This window comes from Aplidium turbinatum, chromosome 6 (assembly GCF_918807975.1).
Source record: "Aplidium turbinatum chromosome 6, kaAplTurb1.1, whole genome shotgun sequence".
Classification (NCBI taxonomy): domain Eukaryota; kingdom Metazoa; phylum Chordata; class Ascidiacea; order Aplousobranchia; family Polyclinidae; genus Aplidium; species Aplidium turbinatum.
This window is the reverse complement of record NC_137477.1, coordinates 9,161,567-9,180,702: the sequence shown is the minus strand read 5'-3', so window position 1 is coordinate 9,180,702 and position 19,136 is coordinate 9,161,567. Positions and strand designations below refer to the sequence as shown.

General features: G+C 37.8%; 3 protein-coding genes across 7 annotated transcripts; 2 read left to right on the top strand and 1 right to left on the bottom strand.

Annotated features, from left to right (window-relative positions):
- The first annotated feature begins 1,810 nt into the window (after positions 1–1,810).
- LOC145771851 (cytoplasmic tRNA 2-thiolation protein 1-like) lies at positions 1,811–4,434 on the top strand. The gene has a single exon (XM_082583593.1). The coding sequence runs from the start codon at positions 1,818–1,820 to the stop codon at positions 2,901–2,903; it is 1,086 nt and encodes a 361-aa protein (XP_082439719.1). The 5' UTR covers positions 1,811–1,817; the 3' UTR covers positions 2,904–4,434.
- LOC145771849 (tRNA (guanine(26)-N(2))-dimethyltransferase-like) lies at positions 2,961–10,849 on the top strand. 5 transcript variants are annotated; one of them, XM_082583589.1, is made up of 15 exons: positions 2,969–3,611; positions 4,742–4,928; positions 5,468–5,523; positions 5,615–5,709; positions 6,362–6,549; positions 6,730–6,845; positions 7,000–7,112; positions 7,322–7,470; positions 7,761–7,844; positions 7,964–8,033; positions 8,396–8,530; positions 9,013–9,098; positions 9,521–9,629; positions 9,712–9,911; positions 10,230–10,849. In XM_082583589.1, exons 1-15 carry the CDS (start codon positions 3,593–3,595, stop codon positions 10,354–10,356), a joined length of 1,734 nt encoding a protein of 577 aa, XP_082439715.1. In that variant the 5' UTR covers positions 2,969–3,592; the 3' UTR covers positions 10,357–10,849. The 5 variants fall into 5 exon arrangements, with proteins under 5 accessions (XP_082439718.1, XP_082439715.1, XP_082439714.1 ...); XM_082583588.1 differs by having other exon boundaries at positions 2,969–4,525; XM_082583590.1 differs by having other exon boundaries at positions 3,523–3,611; positions 4,696–4,928.
- Positions 10,850–11,570: 721 nt separating this feature from the next.
- Positions 11,571–18,456, bottom strand: LOC145772671 (uncharacterized). The gene is made up of 2 exons (XM_082584541.1): positions 18,340–18,456; positions 11,571–13,078 (listed from the first exon to the last, which is right to left on the bottom strand). Exons 1-2 carry the CDS (start codon positions 18,425–18,427, stop codon positions 11,829–11,831), a joined length of 1,338 nt encoding a protein of 445 aa, XP_082440667.1. The 5' UTR covers positions 18,428–18,456; the 3' UTR covers positions 11,571–11,828.
- Positions 18,457–19,136: the final 680 nt, after the last annotated feature.

Genomic DNA, 19,136 nt, shown 5'->3' with positions numbered 1-19,136 from the left:
ACCGCCGTGTGACACACGATGAAGAAGAAGCGCATAAAATTTCTTTTGATTAATGCATACGGCAATTGCCGCCGCAACCCAAGGTTTGTTGATTTGGCGACGGCAATGTTTTTGCCGTCGTAGATGGAAGCTAATTTCGAGGGCTGAATTGGAGGCAATGGATTTGGCAGAGCTCTTCATAATGTGTGTGCCATTTCAGCTGGATAGTGAGTGTTTCATTTCAGGTTTTGGCCGACAGGTTTGTCTGGGATGGGTAGAATTTTAGTTTGAGTAACATCAATTACTTTAAAGAGGATACTATTACTAGCCTATCAATTGTGTCCTAGTGTGTAAGCCAGCGGTTCCCAAACTTTTGTTTGGACAGCAGTTTCAGGTCTCCAAAAAAAAGATCTTATGGTATCCATGGCGCAAGCAATACAATTGCAAGCAGTTATTGGGCAACAGAGCAGTTTAACTACTAGCATATTTAACGTATGGGTCATTCCATGTCAACTGATCCAAGAAAAAAAAAACACATTTTGTCACCCAATGTCACAAATTTTCCTCAAATTTCTTATATCATAGGCTATAGGCTGGAACTTTCGTTACTCTCTCCTGATTCCAAAAATTTTTTTTTTTAAATTGGTCAAAGTTTCATTCGGTTATGGACTAGGCTATACAAAATGGGCTCTTTTTATGGTCAACGAAGCTGAATGATTGCTACAAAGTCATCAACCGAATTCAATAGCAAATTATTTCTATTGAACTTGATTAAATGTTATCAAATTTTGACAACACATTGCTTCATGTATCTATTTTTAACATATTAAAATCAAACACAAAAATTGAAGTGGTTACCCTGTGGACAAACTGCAACATTTCCAATATATGTACATTATATTGCATACTGCATAGGCTATATTATGTGTTCTAGTCAATTCAGGATAGCATTTAAACTGTGGTCAATGATGTTGGTGGTGCGTTTATTCAAAACAAACACAAAAAAACATGAAGATATTTTATGACACAAATCTCTTCTACAAGGCCTTTCAGATGATGTACCGGTATCACATATATGTCAATATCACTTATACACTACTGCCACTACACATCAAGTTATTCACTTTTTCAATTCTGGTTACGCATGACTGGTTTTGATGACCACTGTTTTTGTTTCGCTCAAAATCAGGGTAACCAAACTTAGATGTTTGTGTTTGGTTTTAATATGTGAAAAATAGATACATGAAGCAATGTGTTGTCAAAACTTGATAGGCCTAACGTTTAATTAAGTATATATATAGATATACATTAGAAATGCTATGGAATTCGGGTGATGATTTTTGTAGTAATTGTTCCGCTTCATTGACCACAAAAAGAGTCCATTTTGTATGGTCCATAACTTTATGAAACTTTGACCAACTTGAAAAAAAAATTATTTTTTTGGAATTAGTAACAAAAGTTCTTTATGTAAATTAAATTTGAGAAAAATCTATGGCATTGGGTGACAAGGCCTGGATCAGTTGAAATGGAATGACCAGTATCAAAAACTGTGTTCAAATGCCATTTTACTAAAATTTACAAATATGTTGCATGACAAACCCACACATGTTTTTCTCATGTCGACTAAAGTGAATTTGTGAATGAGATACCGTAGTGCACAATAAGTGCTTTGTAGGTGGAAGCCACTTCATTTTTATTGTATGATCTGTTGATTTATACTTTCCAAGCATACTTTTATTTTCAAGTATGATATATAAAATTGATTGCTTTACAGCTGATTACACTACCCTACACTAAGTTTTATGTCAATCACAGAGTAACAATCTTGAGGAAGAAACATGCCAATAAATTGTGGAATTTGTAAAAGTAAGCGAGCATTGATCAAGCGACCAAAGACTGGCGTTGCATTGTGCAAAGAATGCTTTTACTGGGTGTTTGAATCAGAAATCCATCACACAATTATAACTGCAAAGTTATTTAAACCTGGAGAAAAAGTTGCTATTGGAGCCTCTGGTGGAAAAGATTCAACAGTTTTGGCATATGTTTTGAAAACCTTAAATGAAAGGCATAATTATGAACTAGATCTCACTTTGCTATCCATCGATGAAGGTATTACAGGCTATCGTGATGACTCACTAGAAACAGTTAAGAGAAATCAACAACAATACAATCTTCCGCTAACAATTTTATCATATGAAGATCTGTATGGTTGGTCAATGGATGCCATAGTTAAGCAAATTGGTCGCAAGAATAACTGCACATTTTGTGGCGTATTTCGGCGCCAAGCATTAGATCGTGGTGCTATGCGTATGAAAGTGAATAAGATTGCAACAGGTCATAATGCTGATGACATTGCAGAAACTGTTATAATGAACATTCTACGTGGAGATATTGCAAGGCTACAACGATGTACCGCTGTTGCAACATCCGATGATCCAAGTGGTATTCCTCGTGTGAAACCATTCAAATATACTTATGAAAAAGAAATTGTAGCTTATGCATATTTTAAAAAATTAGACTATTTTTCAACAGAATGCATCTATGCTCCCAATGCTTATCGCGGTCATGCAAGAGCATATTTGAAAGATCTTGAAGCCATTCGACCAAGCTCAATCATAGATGTCATTCATTCAGGTGAAATGATGTTTGTCAAGGAAGGTGTGAAGCTTCCCACACAAACCAATTGTAAGCGCTGTGGTTATATATCAAGCAACGATCTTTGCAAGGCTTGTGTTTTGTTGGAAGGCTTAAACAAAGGCCTACCAAAGCTTGGGATTGGAAAATCAAGTAAAATACGACGTAGCATAACTGTAGAACGTACTGAAAACTGTGACGCAAATAAAGCCTGTCAATGTAATTCCAAAAGTAAATGTAATGACGCTGCACCTTTGCCAATCAAACCACAATTACTTGAAACACTTTGATAATGAAAACAAGTGAACATTTTTTTGTGTGTGCATGGTTATGATCTAATAGTTTTAATGCACTGAACTGAGGACATTTTGTGTTTTTAATTTTTAAAGTTTAATATATTTTTGAAAATATTCAACAGTCATGGAATGCCGGACCATTTAGTAAACTTTTTAAGAATTTGCTTGGTGTTTTTCTATTAAAAATATAGAAACTTTTTGAAAGATCCTTGAGTACATCTAGTAAGAATTGTTTGACTGCGTCAGCATTTATGTATATCTTGCAGCGTCAGAACATTGTTTGGCCTAAAGATGTAAAATGCTTATTCGATATAATGAGCACACTTATACAGGGTCTGCTACTATTCGGTGAGTCCGATTCGGTGAGTCCGATTCGGTGAGTTCCTAACCTCTAACCCCTAACCCTAAAACGGCAATGATAATTAGGCTACGGTACCCGATAATTTTAAAAAAAAATAAAAAAATCCCCCGTTAAGGGATCGGACTCACCGAAACGGGCCATTCCGCTCATACAAAGCCTCTTCGATGACAAATAATATGCATCAACTTTTTGATCACTCTGCTTAAGTTAACCACATTTTTCACCTCCGATTTACCCCATTTTTTAAAACTAGTTAAATTTGGTGCATTCGAGTAGATTTGTGGTGCACTTCAGTGGATGCATCGGTTCTACTTTTCGGGTGATGCAAAGCTTGTGTGATAGTAAGTACTGTATATATAATTATGTAGAAAGTAGGCTACTATGAATGAAATTGTTATTAAAGTGATGTATTGATATCGGTCCATACCCTATTAGGGATGCACAATACAGAATACCTGGCTATTCTAGAATACTTAATTTCGAATCTATTCTGAAATTACACCGCAATTTTTTCCAAATAATATCGAACAAAAAGCAAAAATATTTGTACTTTATTTTGAATTGTATTAGTATCACATGTCAAACAGAGTACAAAATAATTATGATAAATCAAGCATCATACGATGCATCATCAAGCATCATCATACGGTCACACGGAAACGCACTGCGTGTCTGCAGTTCTGATAACTGCGCAAACGCTATGAAGGAAGAAAAAAGTCGCTTGGAACAAACAGTCCATGAAGAAAAAAGTCGGCGCGCAAGACGGAAAATATCAACTTTGCATTTGTTTAACGTCGCACACTGTTCATTTAACAGATTTATTTTTGAATCCTGATATGCGAAAAGAAACTGCAAATGCGATTCGAATACATTGAGATTCGAATCTCTAAGATTCGATATTTTGTATTGTGCATCCCTATTAACCCTATACAATACATATGTGCTTTGTTTTTCTATGACAATTAAGCTTTTTGTCAAGTGATAATGTCATAATGTTGGAAAAATGATAGCAAAAGTACAGCAAAAGATCATTCCGGTGCACTGACACAAGCAATGCGTTGTTTTATGGTTTTATTCAACCAACATTTTACACTAATAGTCTGGTTATTTGCATACGTTTTGAATATTGCAACTGAATATTTATGCTTCCATTCATATTGCTAGGCCCGAAATGTATGTAGGATGCTATTGAAGTTTTCTTGTGATAAAATTCGTAAATTATTTCACTTATCAACTTCACATCTGTTGTTTCAAAGTAAGTAAAAGTTAGTATTTCTAAACAACACGAAACATCATTTATAAAATTTAAGGTAATTTTTTACATATGAAATTTGCATGCTGTTAGTATCAATATTGTGATCATTGTTAAATGATATTTCTTCTATAAAAAAGAATTTTCAGTCAGTGATGTATTTTTATTTTTAGCTTTTGATTGCAAGATGGTTTATTCTTGTTGCTCAAATTATTACAGCGATTAAATCTTCATTTGCAACATCATCTATTTCTACTGCATGCTCCGCTGAATCTAAAGAGAACAGAATAATGACAGAAAATAACAGTGAGCATACAAAAGTTAAAGAAGGGAAAGCAGAGATCTTGTTTCCAACTGCAAATAGTGTTTTCTATAATCCTGTCCAAGAGTTTAACCGCGACATTACGTGAGTGAGTGTTGCATACGTAACAGTGAACCGGGCATGCTTCTTATTTCATATGTTGAAACTAAGAAATAAATAAGGGTGTTCACCGGACATTTGCGGTACCGATACTTTAAAAGCATGGTGTGTTCTTTGGTAAGCTTACTGTCTTACTTTAGCTTTTTTTCACTCAAAGAAGATAGCTGTTGCTGCTCTATTACTAAGTTGAGTGAACTTGTGTCTACTCTGCACAGTGATTCGGGATGGGCTCCGATGGCCATGCTTGGAAATTTATTGTGTCTTCACTCTTCAAATATATAAGGTTCTTGTCAGTTTAATGTTACTCGAATGTGAAGATACAGCAAGATAGATAAGAAGCTTTCAAAAAGTGGGATTTGAAAATTTTTAACTGTTGTGTAGTTTGAAACAGTTTGTTACAAAACAACATTTTCTAATGTTTTCTTGCGTTACCACTTTGCAAGGCAAGATCTACTTTGTCTGTTTCCTTATTGCTTTTGTTGTAAGCTTAAAATATTAATCTGACGTTGTTACTTATTTTGTAGAATTGCTGTACTCACTGAGTTTGTGAAAGATCAATTGAAAACAAAATCTGTAGAAGGTAAGCAAATTTTATATTATTCATAGAAGACTGTTTCTGTGTTCTTTGTGTGATATGCTACAATCAAATTTTCAAAGTTATGTGCTTGCAGCTGTGGAATTTGAAAGAGACGAACCGAATGTCATCGATGTGAAAGATGAAGACACGAAAAAGAAAAACATAGTTTATCCTGGTCAAAAATATGAGGTTTCATAATTTGGTATATCAGTGTTTTGTATGTGAGATTAAATTTCTATTAAAGTTTCCTGCTGCTGTATGGTAATTGTGAAATTAAGGCTATTGGTTGATCCAGTATAAGTGATGTATATATATATATAGCTTTCGCTATTGATCCAATATAAGTGATGTACACATATATGTATAATTTTCTCCAACTGCTAAGTGCTAATCATGCTGGTGTAGCAAGCTTCCATGCTAGCAATTACCCATCCAATTAACAAAAAGTTTTTCGGTAACTGTGGGGAGTAAAAATCAACGGCGATAGACACGTGTTTTGTTCAACAGGCTGGGCCTCAGTATCGCACCATTAATGCCACAGAGATCTGAACCGCTGCTTTTGCCAGTCAGTCGAGTTCTTACTATTGGTAAATCTCGTCACATAAATAGCAAACGCTTTGCCACAAGCCCACAAACAAGTGAAACATGCAGTAGTTCAAGCAAAAAAAATTCCAAAAGTGCACCGGTGATTAGTCGTTAGAGTAATGTATGGATCCACATTTCATGCACTCCAATGCTGTGTGTAGAAGAGATCAAGTGATGTTTTCAATTTCATCATACGTCTAATCGTCTATAAAAGAATTAAATTTGAGTTCTCAATGAGACAGTTTCTTCGTTTTAGGATGGTATTACTGTGCTTGAAGCTCTGTCTGCCACCGGTCTTCGGTCAGTCAGATTTGCCAAGGAAGTGCCTGGTTTAAAGAGGATTATTGCCAATGATTTGTCTGAAGATGCATACGAATTGATCAAAGCAAATGTATCTCACAACAAGGTAGAAGGTCTTGTGGAACCCAATGTTGCAGATGCTACGTAAGAATTTGCATTTGTAATAATTTTTTTGTATTGTGGTCCTAGATGAATTTTGGCTTCGCGTTTAAACTACAATTGTGTCAAATTTATAATGACGTAAATTTTTAATTCGTCACGTTTTACCACATGACAGGTTAACGTTTCGACAACAGCAATTAACTTTTTTTCTTCTAATCACAGGATTTACATGTATCAGCACCGTGGCAAAGAAAAAGAGTTTGATGTTATTGACATTGACCCATATGGCAGTGCTTGCATGTTTTTAGACTCTGCCGTTCAGTCCGTTAAGCACGGAGGTGAGTCTTAAAAAATCGCTGACATAGCAGCTTATAGCAGTATATCTGAACGCCAAACTTTTTAGTTTGTAGTGCATGTCTATCAAAAGGATATTTCTCACGCGAAATAAAAATTAGTATATATTACGATAATTACTATAAATTTCTGCTTCAGGTTTATTATGCGTCACTTGTACGGATATGGCAGTTTTGGCGGGAAACTTCCCAGAAGCGGGTTGGGGGAAGTACCAGTCCGTTGCTCTCAAGACAAAAGCTTGTCATGAACAGGTTTGTTTTGCATAAAAATGCCCTTTGTATCATTGTGACATTTGTTTTGGGTCGTTTGTGTAATACAGCGTTGCTGTTTAAATTATTACAACCTCCATTTCCATTGCATATTCCAATCGCAATTACTACTGGACAGTTGTCTGGAATTTTGTGAACGCAATTGAAATTTTGCAAAGCATCTGTTGTTACCTTCTGCGTTCATGTGGTAGGCGTTGAGAATACTTCTTGGATCAATTTCGTCTCACGCATCAAGGTATTCGAGATATATTGAACCTCTAGTGTCCATTAGCGTCGATTTCTACGTCCGGGTTTTTGTACGTGTGCACTACGGGCCAAGCAAAGTTAAATTAGCTGCGAGGTAAGCGGTGAAAGATTAAAGTAGCACATACACGTACATTTCTGTCACTTTTCTGCGTTTTTTTTTTTATTTCTTATACCAACACCAGACAACTCTAATCTAGCTCTGATTTTGAAAAAGTTGTGAAAAAAATAGAAGTGGCGTTTAGGCAATGGATCTTAGAAGGTAGCTCCACAAAAAGATTCGCCGACTCCCCAAGGGATCTACCAGGTGCTGTTGTTTGAATGGAGCAAATATTTTAACGCTGTGTCGGTACATGCAGTAAAACCGTTTTATTTTATGTATTTCAGCAAGCAAATATATCTCTATCGTTGTGTTGGTTGTAGCAGCTTTCACAGTCAGAATGCACTCGATTCAAAGCAGTCAGGAACAAAGTACGCATCAAGGGTTTGATAGCTTTAATGTCACAAGACATATACATTGTAACTCATCTTTGGGCAAGTTGTCTGTTAGTTTTAAATGTCAATGTTAAGTTTGCGATTTCTATTTTCAGTAACGTTTATTTCGCTGGAGTTGGTCCTCCGGTTGGGGTGAGATGTGAAGAATGCAAGCACAGGCACAAGGTAAGCACGGTTATATTTCTGATTATTCATTTAAAATCTCAAAAACAGGTTTGAACAGTTACAAATGTTAGGAAAATACGAAGAATTTTTTCAAATTCTGGTAGCCTTTTCTCTTTCGTTTCTGTGATAATTTTGATGCCAAGTGGCGTTTACTTGAGCTGATTGAAACTTCTATCGCGTCGTCTATCTTGACACTGTCTGCAGCGCTGAGGAGCAACGCATTCTGCGATGGATACAGCGCTATATAAAAACACACATTATTATTATATCCATCACTTGTAAACTTAAAACAGCTTTTTTTCTTGGCCAAAGCAAAAAACAAGGTCATTGTGGCTGTTAACTTTGCAAATTTTAATGTCCAGGTTGGCGGTCCTTATTGGGGTGCACCATTGTACGACCGTGACTTTGTTGAACGCTTGTTAACCTCAGTGAAAGCATTTCCCAGCCGTTTTGGTACTTCTGAAAGAATACTGGGAATTTTAACTATGATCAATGAGGTTTGTGATATAAATAACTTTGTGTTCGGCAGTCGAGTGTAGCAAAAATTCACAGCCAGACAAGTATTTGTCCTCATCAGTATCGCACCAGTAATTCTGCTATATGTCTCGACCAATTTGTATTTGCTGACTTTAAAATATTGGACTTGAGGGTTGGATATTTCTTATCTTCCAGAAACATCATCATTGTAGTCTACCGTGTTTGGTAGTGTACGTTGACGTTTTATTTTCCAACGTTTTGTGCGTCAAGAACAGTTGCATCTTCAGATAAAGCGTTGCCAACACATCTCAATCCCAGAATAACATACGCCGCCTTAGTTCAGATTGATATATATCATATGTAATATACCAACGCTTTTAGTCTCCCCAGCTATGGTTAGAAAATTTAAATTGCAAACGCTTAGGCTCAAACCGTTTTGTGAGAGACAACACCATTCGTGCATCTTCAACTATCAGCGCCTTACAAAGTGTACACGTTGCAGGAACTACACAACGTCCCGTTTTATTACGTAACCGACGAACTTTCAATGGTGTTACGATGCGGTTCCCCCCCAGCGAAAGTGATCCGGTATGTGCGGATGCAGTCAACCATTTTGTGGAAATAGGTTGCACTGCACGGATTTGTTGACTCGGTATTAAAGTGTTTTGAGTTTTATGAACGGAAAGAAGTTCTTGTGGATTCAGTCTTAACTGAATAAAAATGTTAATTGCCTTTTTGTTTCTACATCCAATGGTTGATGTCAGATTAAATAATGCACATTGAAGGATATTCAATACAACCTACTGTAGTCAGTGATGTTTGGTTCGTCAATCTAACAGAGGTTTGGCTACTCAGCTGAAAAATTGTAAATTTTGGCATTGCACTGGCAGAAGGACAAATTTATATGTGGAAACGATGTGAAATCGCGACTCAATGACCTGTGCAGGACACGATTGGACTGTCTGTTGACTCTATTCGACTTCAAACAAGATCTTTTATTTTCTTTCTAGGTCAGCTATTTTGAACGCTGGTTTTAGAGTGTCCGGTTTTCACGGAAAAGTTAATGCAATAAAGACAGATGCCCCAGCCAGTGTCATGTGGGACATCATGAGAAAATGGGTAAGTTTTAATTTTAAACTTATCCAATGCGTGGTATTTTCTAGAAGACTCGACTCCTCGATTATGAGGGTTTTTTTTTCAGGGTGAATCCCAAAACATCAAGATGCACAAGCTGAAAGAAGATTCGCCAGCCAAAGCGATTCTGAGCAAACCGATTACCAACGAAAAGATTGATTTAACCTTACACCCCGACGCTGGCCCCCCGTCCGAATTTAAAACCGTATCGCGATTTCCTGTACCGCCACCTTACTGGGGCCCCAAAGCAAGGGCGAAAGTCAACAAGTACGTCATCGCCACATTTATACTTTTTCGCTTCTAATTTTTTTTTTATCTCAATGCATTTTTGTTGTATGTGTCCAAACCCACCAATTTTGTGGACTTGAGTTAAGCTTTAGCCCCTTTGAATATTGTATTCACCACTGAGCAACGCGTGGAAGCATCAGACTCGGAGTAGAAAGTTGCTTCAGCACTTGTTCTCCCTTGTCGTTTCCTCGTTATGAAACAGCTCTTCGTCTGGCCAAAATTTGCAAAACGTAAAAAGTCAATTTAAAAGTCTAATCAACTTTTCAGTTTATGGTGATAGAAGTAATTTTATTACAGGGATGGAACTATGGAAGCTGCCTCTGCTCTGCAAGAGAGAAGTAAAAAGTTTCAAGGAAAGAGGAAAAGAAGCAACAAAAATACCGAACAATCAAAGAAACTTAATAAAGAACCAGTTGTGAAATAGCTGTTTGATGGCCGAGAAAGAAACAGGCAGACGCAATTCCGCTAAATGGGACTGTTAGCCACAAATGCTGTCGGCTCACAGGGTTAGTGTCCAGCTTCCTTACACGTTTCAATTGTTTTTACCGATTCTTGGGTAGCAGTTGAAAACACAAGGCTGGGTCATTTGTCTAGCTGTTCTGGTTGACATTTAAGTTCACTTTGCCGGTTGTCTGGTAAGGTATGCGTCCCACTGATCTGCACATACAGTTCGCCGCATTGCTACGACCTCCTTCTTCAGTCGAACACTGCCGATTTGTCTTCGTTATGCTATTACGGTAAAAGGTAAAGGTGATTTCACACTTGGTTTGGGTCGCATGATTGGAAAGCGAGCGCCTTATTCTATTGATGGGAACCAAAAAAAAAAGCAGAAAGGCCTCAAAGGGAATCTGTTTGATATATTGACGAGAAATCTAGACTGTCGAAGTGTAGCCTCCAATCAGCAAAATTAATTTTTTGTCAATATCTTTCACTGTCTGCGACATTGCATGGGAGTAATTGCGCCAATATGGTCATTATAATCAGCGAATGAGACAAACCCTTTGATTCGTACAATAAATCATTGAAAAAGGAGACTTGTCGTTGTGGAAATAAACGTGGAAAATTGAGATAAATGGCTGTTTCAATATGAAACGCCATTTTATTCCCTACATTTTCCTATAGCCTGTAAACGCGACGGCTCCGATCTCTTTTCCCAAGGCAGTGCAAGTCTCTGGCGCTGTTTGCATGATGACTCGCGTCGTGTTCACTTACCCTCTTTCCGTTAACTGCTCCAAGTAGTGCGTCGGATTGATCACTTTAATTCATACAAGCTCAATGGACTTGAATTACAGGTAAAGCAATATGAGATTTTAAAACACCACTGTGTTAGTGGTTCAAAATCTCTCCAAGAATGCGAAACTGCCTGGATTAAGCTTTCCCAGTATTTTTTTAACGCTGAAAGATGCCTGATGTAACAAATTTAATGACATAATCTAGCGAACAGTGACGCGAGTTTTTGGGTAACGAGTCATCACGACAATAGGGAGCCATTCTGGCATAGTGCCACACGATTAGATCATTCGAACGGGGTTGTAAAGTCGTGAACCGTCTCTAAGCGAGTTTTATGACATTTAAAACAGCCCATTAGCACTGTCAAGACTGTAGAAAGCTGGATGAAAATGATGATGTATTAAAAAAGCGTCAAAATTTCGTCGGACGGATGCTACAGTATAGGCCTATAAACTTTATACGGTAAATTCAAAACATGCAATCTCAAGGATTTAGTGAACTTCCTTCCCCAAGAACAACTACTGCAACAGCAAGTTAAAATCGTTAATTTACTGAAAGTAATACAGTGATAAGATCATAGAATGGGAAAGTCCGTGCGGTCGGCTTGTTTGCAATGTAATTGCGCTAAACTGAGTGCCGTTGGCAAACTAGTAGTAGAAATGCATTTCAAGATTCCCATACTATGGCCGGATTGATTGAACAGCGATTTTTCTTGGCTAGCAAACCGAAAAACAAAGCTAAGCAAGTTGCAAAGTCTTTGTCGTGCCTTTGATTCTTCATTTTACCTTTGGATTGGCAATTTTTTTCGTATAAAAACAGTTGCAAGTACTCATGGATTTTTTCTTTGAAATAAATGTTTAATCTCAACCGCAGCAACTCATGAAGAGCTTCCGTGAGGTACACTGGCTCCAGAACGGTTTCAAATGTAAAATATTTGCAGGGGAAATGGACGAGATCTTTATTCTTGATAAATGACAATGAAGGAAAATGTCTCTTAGCAACAGTTAAGTCATAACTTGCAATTAAACTATTAATGATGCGATTAAAAAATTCTTCTGATTCAAGTAAAAACCTGTCAAATTGTGTGTAAAGTATTTTTTCACGATATAAAGCGACTGATTCGCGCCTGTGACAAACATCAACTAAATTTGGTACCTTGTAATGCAGGGCATTAATTAAATACTGGCATTTGCGGGTACAAGATTTAACACTCTCTTCACAAGATTGTTTTGTATACACACCATTCGTTCCATCACAGTTACCATTCTTCAATCGCAGATGTTCACTTTGAAAAGAAGATTGACCGATTAGCTTTGATATAAACTTTATTTCGGACTCTACAGGGACATCTGCAAAAGTTAATTGAAATACTTTGTTTGCTTTTAACCTTGTATGCATTGTCTGAAGCTTTCTGTATTTGGACGGAGGAGGTTTTGAAGACAGTATTTCTTCTAGCTTGATGTAGTCGTATTCTGATGATGAACTTGACTTATCACAGTTTCCAAAAGGAGAACCATTTTTCTGCTGAGAACTATTTTCATTTTTTCTACCAGTAGTTAAAATAGCATTATTCCTCACAGATTTTGTGTTTTGTTTTACTTTGGAATAGCTTGAATCAGGCAGTTTTTCCTTTCCAAGTTTTAAGCTTGCATGCGATATGGGTCTTGCACTTTTATGTCTTTTGCAGATACCTTTGCCACAGTCTTTACAAAACTGCCCGCTATTAAAAGTTTTTGTGTTTGATTTTACTACAGGATCTGTTTTTTGTCGAACCAATCTTGCCTTTTTCAGTATATCGTTCACTTTTTGCAATTCTTCAGAATATTCTTCCTCTTGTTCTGCTTCACTTCTTTCATGAGTGATTTCTGCATCAACATTCTTAGAAGTTTTGATGCGCCAAGGTTTTGCAATTTCTTCTGGAATTAAAAAGAAAAACGTTCAATGATCCTTGGTTTACAAGCGCAGTAAATTAGAGAGATGTGCCGATGTATCGGTATCACTATCGGCCATTTATGGAGTATCGGTATCGGCAAAATTTGGCCGATATTAAAAATGCAAAAATCGCATTTGCTGCAGATTTTTCAGTGAGCAAAGATATAGATTTTTTGAAGTACCATAGTTACTAACACCAGTCACCACACTGATGACTTCACCATGACTTCTTGCGCGCGCTTTTGGGCATTGTTTATGTAGGCTACTTGCAGTAATTCTTTCACTCAAACAAAACGTTTTATTTCAACAAATTTGCGTTGCTCTATTCTTAAATTTTAAAGGAGACTCCATTTCGCCAATGTTCATTATCTGTGTTTCTTTATTACTCCTAAGAGAGCATAAGACTTGTTAAGTTTTTCGTCCATACAACGTCATGAAATTACATCTCAAATCGGCGTAATGAGGTAACATCCCAGACAGAAAAATCCGTCATTTTTGAGTTGATTGAACGTACGTTGAGGTCAATTCTAACGTACGTTGAATCAATGTAAAAATGATGGACTTTGCTGTCTGGGATCATCTCCACATTTTATCGAATAATGAATCAACAAATCAGATCACCACAAGTGGTTTGGTACATGAAAAATAAAGATGTTTTGACTTTGAAGTATCCATTAATCAATATGTATGTGATATACGTAGTCAAATCCCATATCAGGAATAAGTCCATATGATTTTTAAGGATTATATCAGCTCCGCAGAGAAAAAAATAAGGTTGAGGCGGGACAAGACCTTTTGCTGATTAGTTTTTTACAAATAAGTTTATTTAAAGATAAGTTTACTTACATTTGCATTTTATTACAGATAAGCATTTCGTGACATCAACGCAAACCAAGTAACGCAACAGAAACAGCGAAGAGCAATTATCACTAAGCCTACAAGAAACCACAAAAATATGACGCAAATAGGGATGGGCATTTTCGAAAAGTTAGTAATTCGAATCTACAGTATTTTATAACAAATCTAGAATAAGTTCAGAACGACGTTCAGTCAAGCACCGAAATCGTCGATTTGCACGACATTTCGTTTGTCAGACAGTGACTACGTACGGTCGTATGCGGGTTATGCAGCCTACGAAAGTACAGGGGTTCAAAAATAAATTTCCATTCGCTTTTTACTTTTTGCTAGTTTCTTTAATCTAATAAAGAACCGAAACGCACAAATTTATATGAAAACATAGTCTTTATTTGACAAGGTAAAAAATATGATTGTTCATTGTAATAGCATATCTGTCAGCTACTCTCATAATTTTGATCTTAAAAATTAGCCAAAGAATGCAACATTACATCAACTAAACGCATTAAAACTGCTGGTCACAATAACTGCAGGTCATACAGTATCGAAATCCAGGCCAAATATTCCGAAACGAGGCTATTAAGAATTATCACAGTTCGAGGGGAACCTCGAAACTGGTAAATGCGATGCCAATCGGCGAATGTACGCTTGCACAACGTGTTGCACTGCTTGCACGCAGTCCATCCGTGACGAATAACGTAAGCGTGACGCGAAAAAAAGATATATAATATATATACAGTATACAGAAGAATCCAATTAAACCATAAACTAAATCCAATTTAAGATTCGAAATATTCAAATAGTTTAGAATTCGAATCTGTTGGGATTCGGTATTCTAAACTGCCCTTCCCTGAAAGACAACGATGTTCTTTGACTTGAAGGAGCAAGTGGTGATTACTGTGGGAGTTCATTGCGTAACCCGTAGCCTACTAAGTACTTACGCTGTCGTGACATTCTTTAAGTTTAATAAGTTTATTACAACAAAAGGTTAAAATTAAATTACAAACTGATAGAACCAGTCCATTAAAAACAACCAAATTACATAATTTTTTTAAACGTCTAGTGACGTAGAAACGATGCACAATTATACATTTTTGCTGTCTGAGTAATCTTATCAAGCCCGGCAAAAGCAACAACCAAACACCACCGCCCTTAGGTTGAACATTACTTCTCTAATAGTTTTTGTATGACTACACAAAGGACTTGGTTTAAATTTTATATGTTATTCTAAATTATGATAACCTATTTAGAGAGTTTGCACAAACCCTTTATTATTTTTTCAGAAAGCACAATTATGGTGTTTGTGCCCTTATTTCCCAGTCCTCAATCATGGTGGCCCTTCACTACTGAACACTATTATGACCCAACACCAACAATGCAAAAAAATTGGATTGATTGAATCTTTACAACTGAATTATGCCAATGCCAATTCAAACAAAGCTTTCTTAATAGTTTTGTGCAAATAAAGTCAAACTTAGCATTTCATCTAACTCCTTGCAAATACCAAAACTGCATCTTTTAGCAACACTAAAGTACCGGCATCGGCAAATGTGACTATCGGTATAGGCCTAAAAAGTGACATCAGTATGGGAGAAAATATTGACCAGTATCGGTACATATCTATTAAATAGCTATCTATGACCTTCAGCTCATTGGAAGTACCAAGGCCCCTGGTCCAGATAGGATATGTCCAGAGCTTATCATCCACGCTGGTTATATTCTAAAGTCCTGGTTATGCGATTTCCTGTCGTCCTGCCTGCGCCGCCTCAAGATTCCTAAAGTATGGAGAAGATCTCTGGTCGTCGCGATCCCTAAGCCAAACAAACCACTAGACGATGCAAAGAGCTATCGCCCCATCTCCTTGCTCTGCATCCCTTTCAAGATCCTTGAGAGACTGATCTACGCCCGTGTCGAACCAATAATTGACCCACTGCTTCCCAACGAACAAGCTGGATTCCGACACGGGAGGTCAACTGTAGACCAAGTCACACTACTAACTCAGGATATTGAGGAGAGTTTCTCGGCAAAAAAGAAAGCGGGGGCTGTTTTTATCGACCTAACAGCAGCCTATGACACTGTTTGGCACCGTGGCCTAGTCTACAAGCTACTCCGCCTACTCCCTGACAGGCACATGGTCAAAATGATCATGGAACTCATCCACAACAGGAGTTTTACCCTTACCACCGGAAGCGGAAAACCAAGTAGACTGCTGCGACTCAAAAACGGTGTCCCACAGGGATCAGTCTTGGCTCCCCTCCTTTTCAACGTCTATACGCATGACCTACCATCAACAACATCTCACAAATATGCATATGCTGATGACTTGGCCATCTTGCACGCTGCGAAAGACTGGCAATCATTACAAACGACGTTGAGCCAAGACATGACGACCATATCTGGATACCTCCATCAATGGAAACTGAAGCTCAGCGCAAGTAAAACTGTGACGGCAGCCTTCCATCTCAACAACAGGGAGGCAAAACGTGATCTGAAAGTGACCGTTAGCGGCAAAATTCTGCCGCCCTGCCCAGAACCAACATACCTTGGGGTTACACTTGACAGGTCACTCACATACCGTCACCATTTACAGTCACTACGCAAAAAGCTGACATCTCGCGTCGCCCTGCTGAGACGTTTGGCAGGCACAACTTGGGGCGCAGGTGCTGACACCTTGCGCACTGCAACCCTGGCTTTGGTTCACTCCACTGCTGAATACTGCACCCCTGCCTGGTGCCGCAGTGCCCACACCCGCCTCATCGACAGCCCAATCAACGACGCATTGCGAATTGTGACTGGATGCCTGCGCCCAACTCCAACAGAGTATTTACCAATCCTTGCAGGCATCCAACCTGCTGAGCTTCGCCGAAAGGGAGCCATTATACACCTGGCTCGCCGGGCGGGGGATCCTGACCACTTGCTCCATGCAAAACTCAACATCCCACCTCAGGAATCTCCCCGGCAACTAAAGTCAAGACACCCCTTTGTGCCAGCTGCTGTTGAATTACTACAACCATTCAGCGATCGTGCCATCAGCGCAGCACACTTCATGGAAGACACTTGGAATGCAGCATGGTGCGCCACCGACACCAAACTACATGGTTTTATGCCCCACCCGGTGGCGCGCCCTCCTGGTATGGACCTTCCTCGGCCGACTTGGGTCAAGCTCAACAGAATCCGAACCGGAGTCGGTCGCTTCCATTCCAACATGCACAAGTGGGGTCTGGCTCCCTCATCGGCCTGCGAATGCGGCGCGGAGGAACAAACTGCTGACCATGTCGTTCTCGAATGTCCCATCTACAAGGCACCAAATGGAACGCATGGTATAGCAACGCTGGACGAAGCTACACTCACCTGGCTCTCCACCACCTGCCCTGAAATTTGATCTAGTCTCAAACGAAAGAAGAAGAAGCTCATTGGATTATTATTTTCTGAAACAAACAGGTGAGCCTGACTTGACTAGGGGCACCTCCTATCAAAAATTGGACATTTTTACATTGATTTAATGTGTGCAAATGTTAATTAATGTGAAAAAGAACTTGTTGCTAGTTAAACACTAGGAAATCTTCAATTAGAGTGCTTAAGGAAAATAATAATGAATCTCTTTTGATCTTTGTCTTTTCTTATATATTTGAAAAGATTTACCTAGACCAGCAATTGCAGGTCAAAATTTTCCCCACAATAGATATTTGCTCAATGCTTGTAATCTGAAGTTACTAGTCCTTTAATTTTGTTGGTAAGGAGTTTCAGCTTTGTTCCTCATGATTCTTAAACGGTCTACTATCTTGAATGCATGATTAAACACGAGTCAAAGGTCACTCTAAATTTTCATTTCTTTAATTGTTGTTTGGAATCAATTTGACTCCACTATGTTCTTTACAAAAATGACAAAGTTTAGTAGCCTAGCAGTGTTATTTATAGTTTTGGGAAAGTGTTTGGTTTCTTGTACCAAAGAAAGAAAAGACACAACAATACAACAGCGTTGAGCATGATAGTATATTTTACATACCGTATTTAAAAATGTTGCAATTTATTGCATTTTTATAAATATTTTTAGATTCCTGATGATGGCTTGAGTTAAGCCGAAAACATTTTATGATTTAGTTGTCAACAAGGAAAGATGATTCAGTGCTCAAAGTACTCTTGCAGCATGGTAATTCATCTTCTCACCAACAACTAAATTAAAATACTTCCCAACTAAGTCATTTGTGTGAAAAACACAGTGAGATCAAATTTGACCCCAACAAGTTAACAACACTCATGAAAATAAAAATATTATACAAAGATAAAGACATGCATAGACAGACCAATTACTTAGGTAGTAAAGCATTACTTATGCCTGCAGCGATCACATTCATTGTACAGTAAATCAAACAAAAACTAATCTTCTTACCATATCTTTCTGCTTCAAAGTTGCATTGCCAATTCAATGAGACAATGTTCTGCTGAACACTTTCTAGCAATAACTGAAGGTCATTCATTATTATCAGCCATTAATATTACTAATTTTTTATCGCTGACAAACAAAACATTATAAACTGTTTAACAATGAAAAAGGCAGACTTTGATAGCTGGGAAATGAATGTGCAGAACTTTCTTGATTGATTGAATCTTTATCCTTGGACTGAGAAAGATTTTTGGAAAGTGTGGTTGCCTGCGAGATCTCCTTCAACAAAGTGCCACTGAATGAAGAGCTGTCCTTGATATGCATTGCTCAAGTACATACCCGAGAGTCATATCAATACCACTTGATCTTGCAGTTTCTTTATTTGTAAAGTCAGGTGCTAAACCAACTGAGCTATTGATTGAGGTGGATTGTTTTACAATGAAATAATGAGCTTGCAAAGTTTTGCTGGTAACATTTTTCTGTGCAGTGGGTTTACTAAAAAGTTAATGTATATTGGATATATCCAATATTTAGCAACATTATTTGAAAACTCTCCCTTACCAATTAGCAGAGATGTAGGTACGTATAGTCGTATACGTCACAAATTCTACGCAGTAGACTTGCGGCGTAGACTTTTTGTTTACGCTAACGGCCACAATTTTTTGGATAGTTGTCGCTTGAAGCTACGCCATAAAGTATTTGCGTTTTTTTAGCGTATAGCGTCAACGTATACTTTTTAATGTCTTAGCTGTTGTTTGGCTTTTTTATGAATGTTTTCAATGGGCAAAGACATATTGAAACCA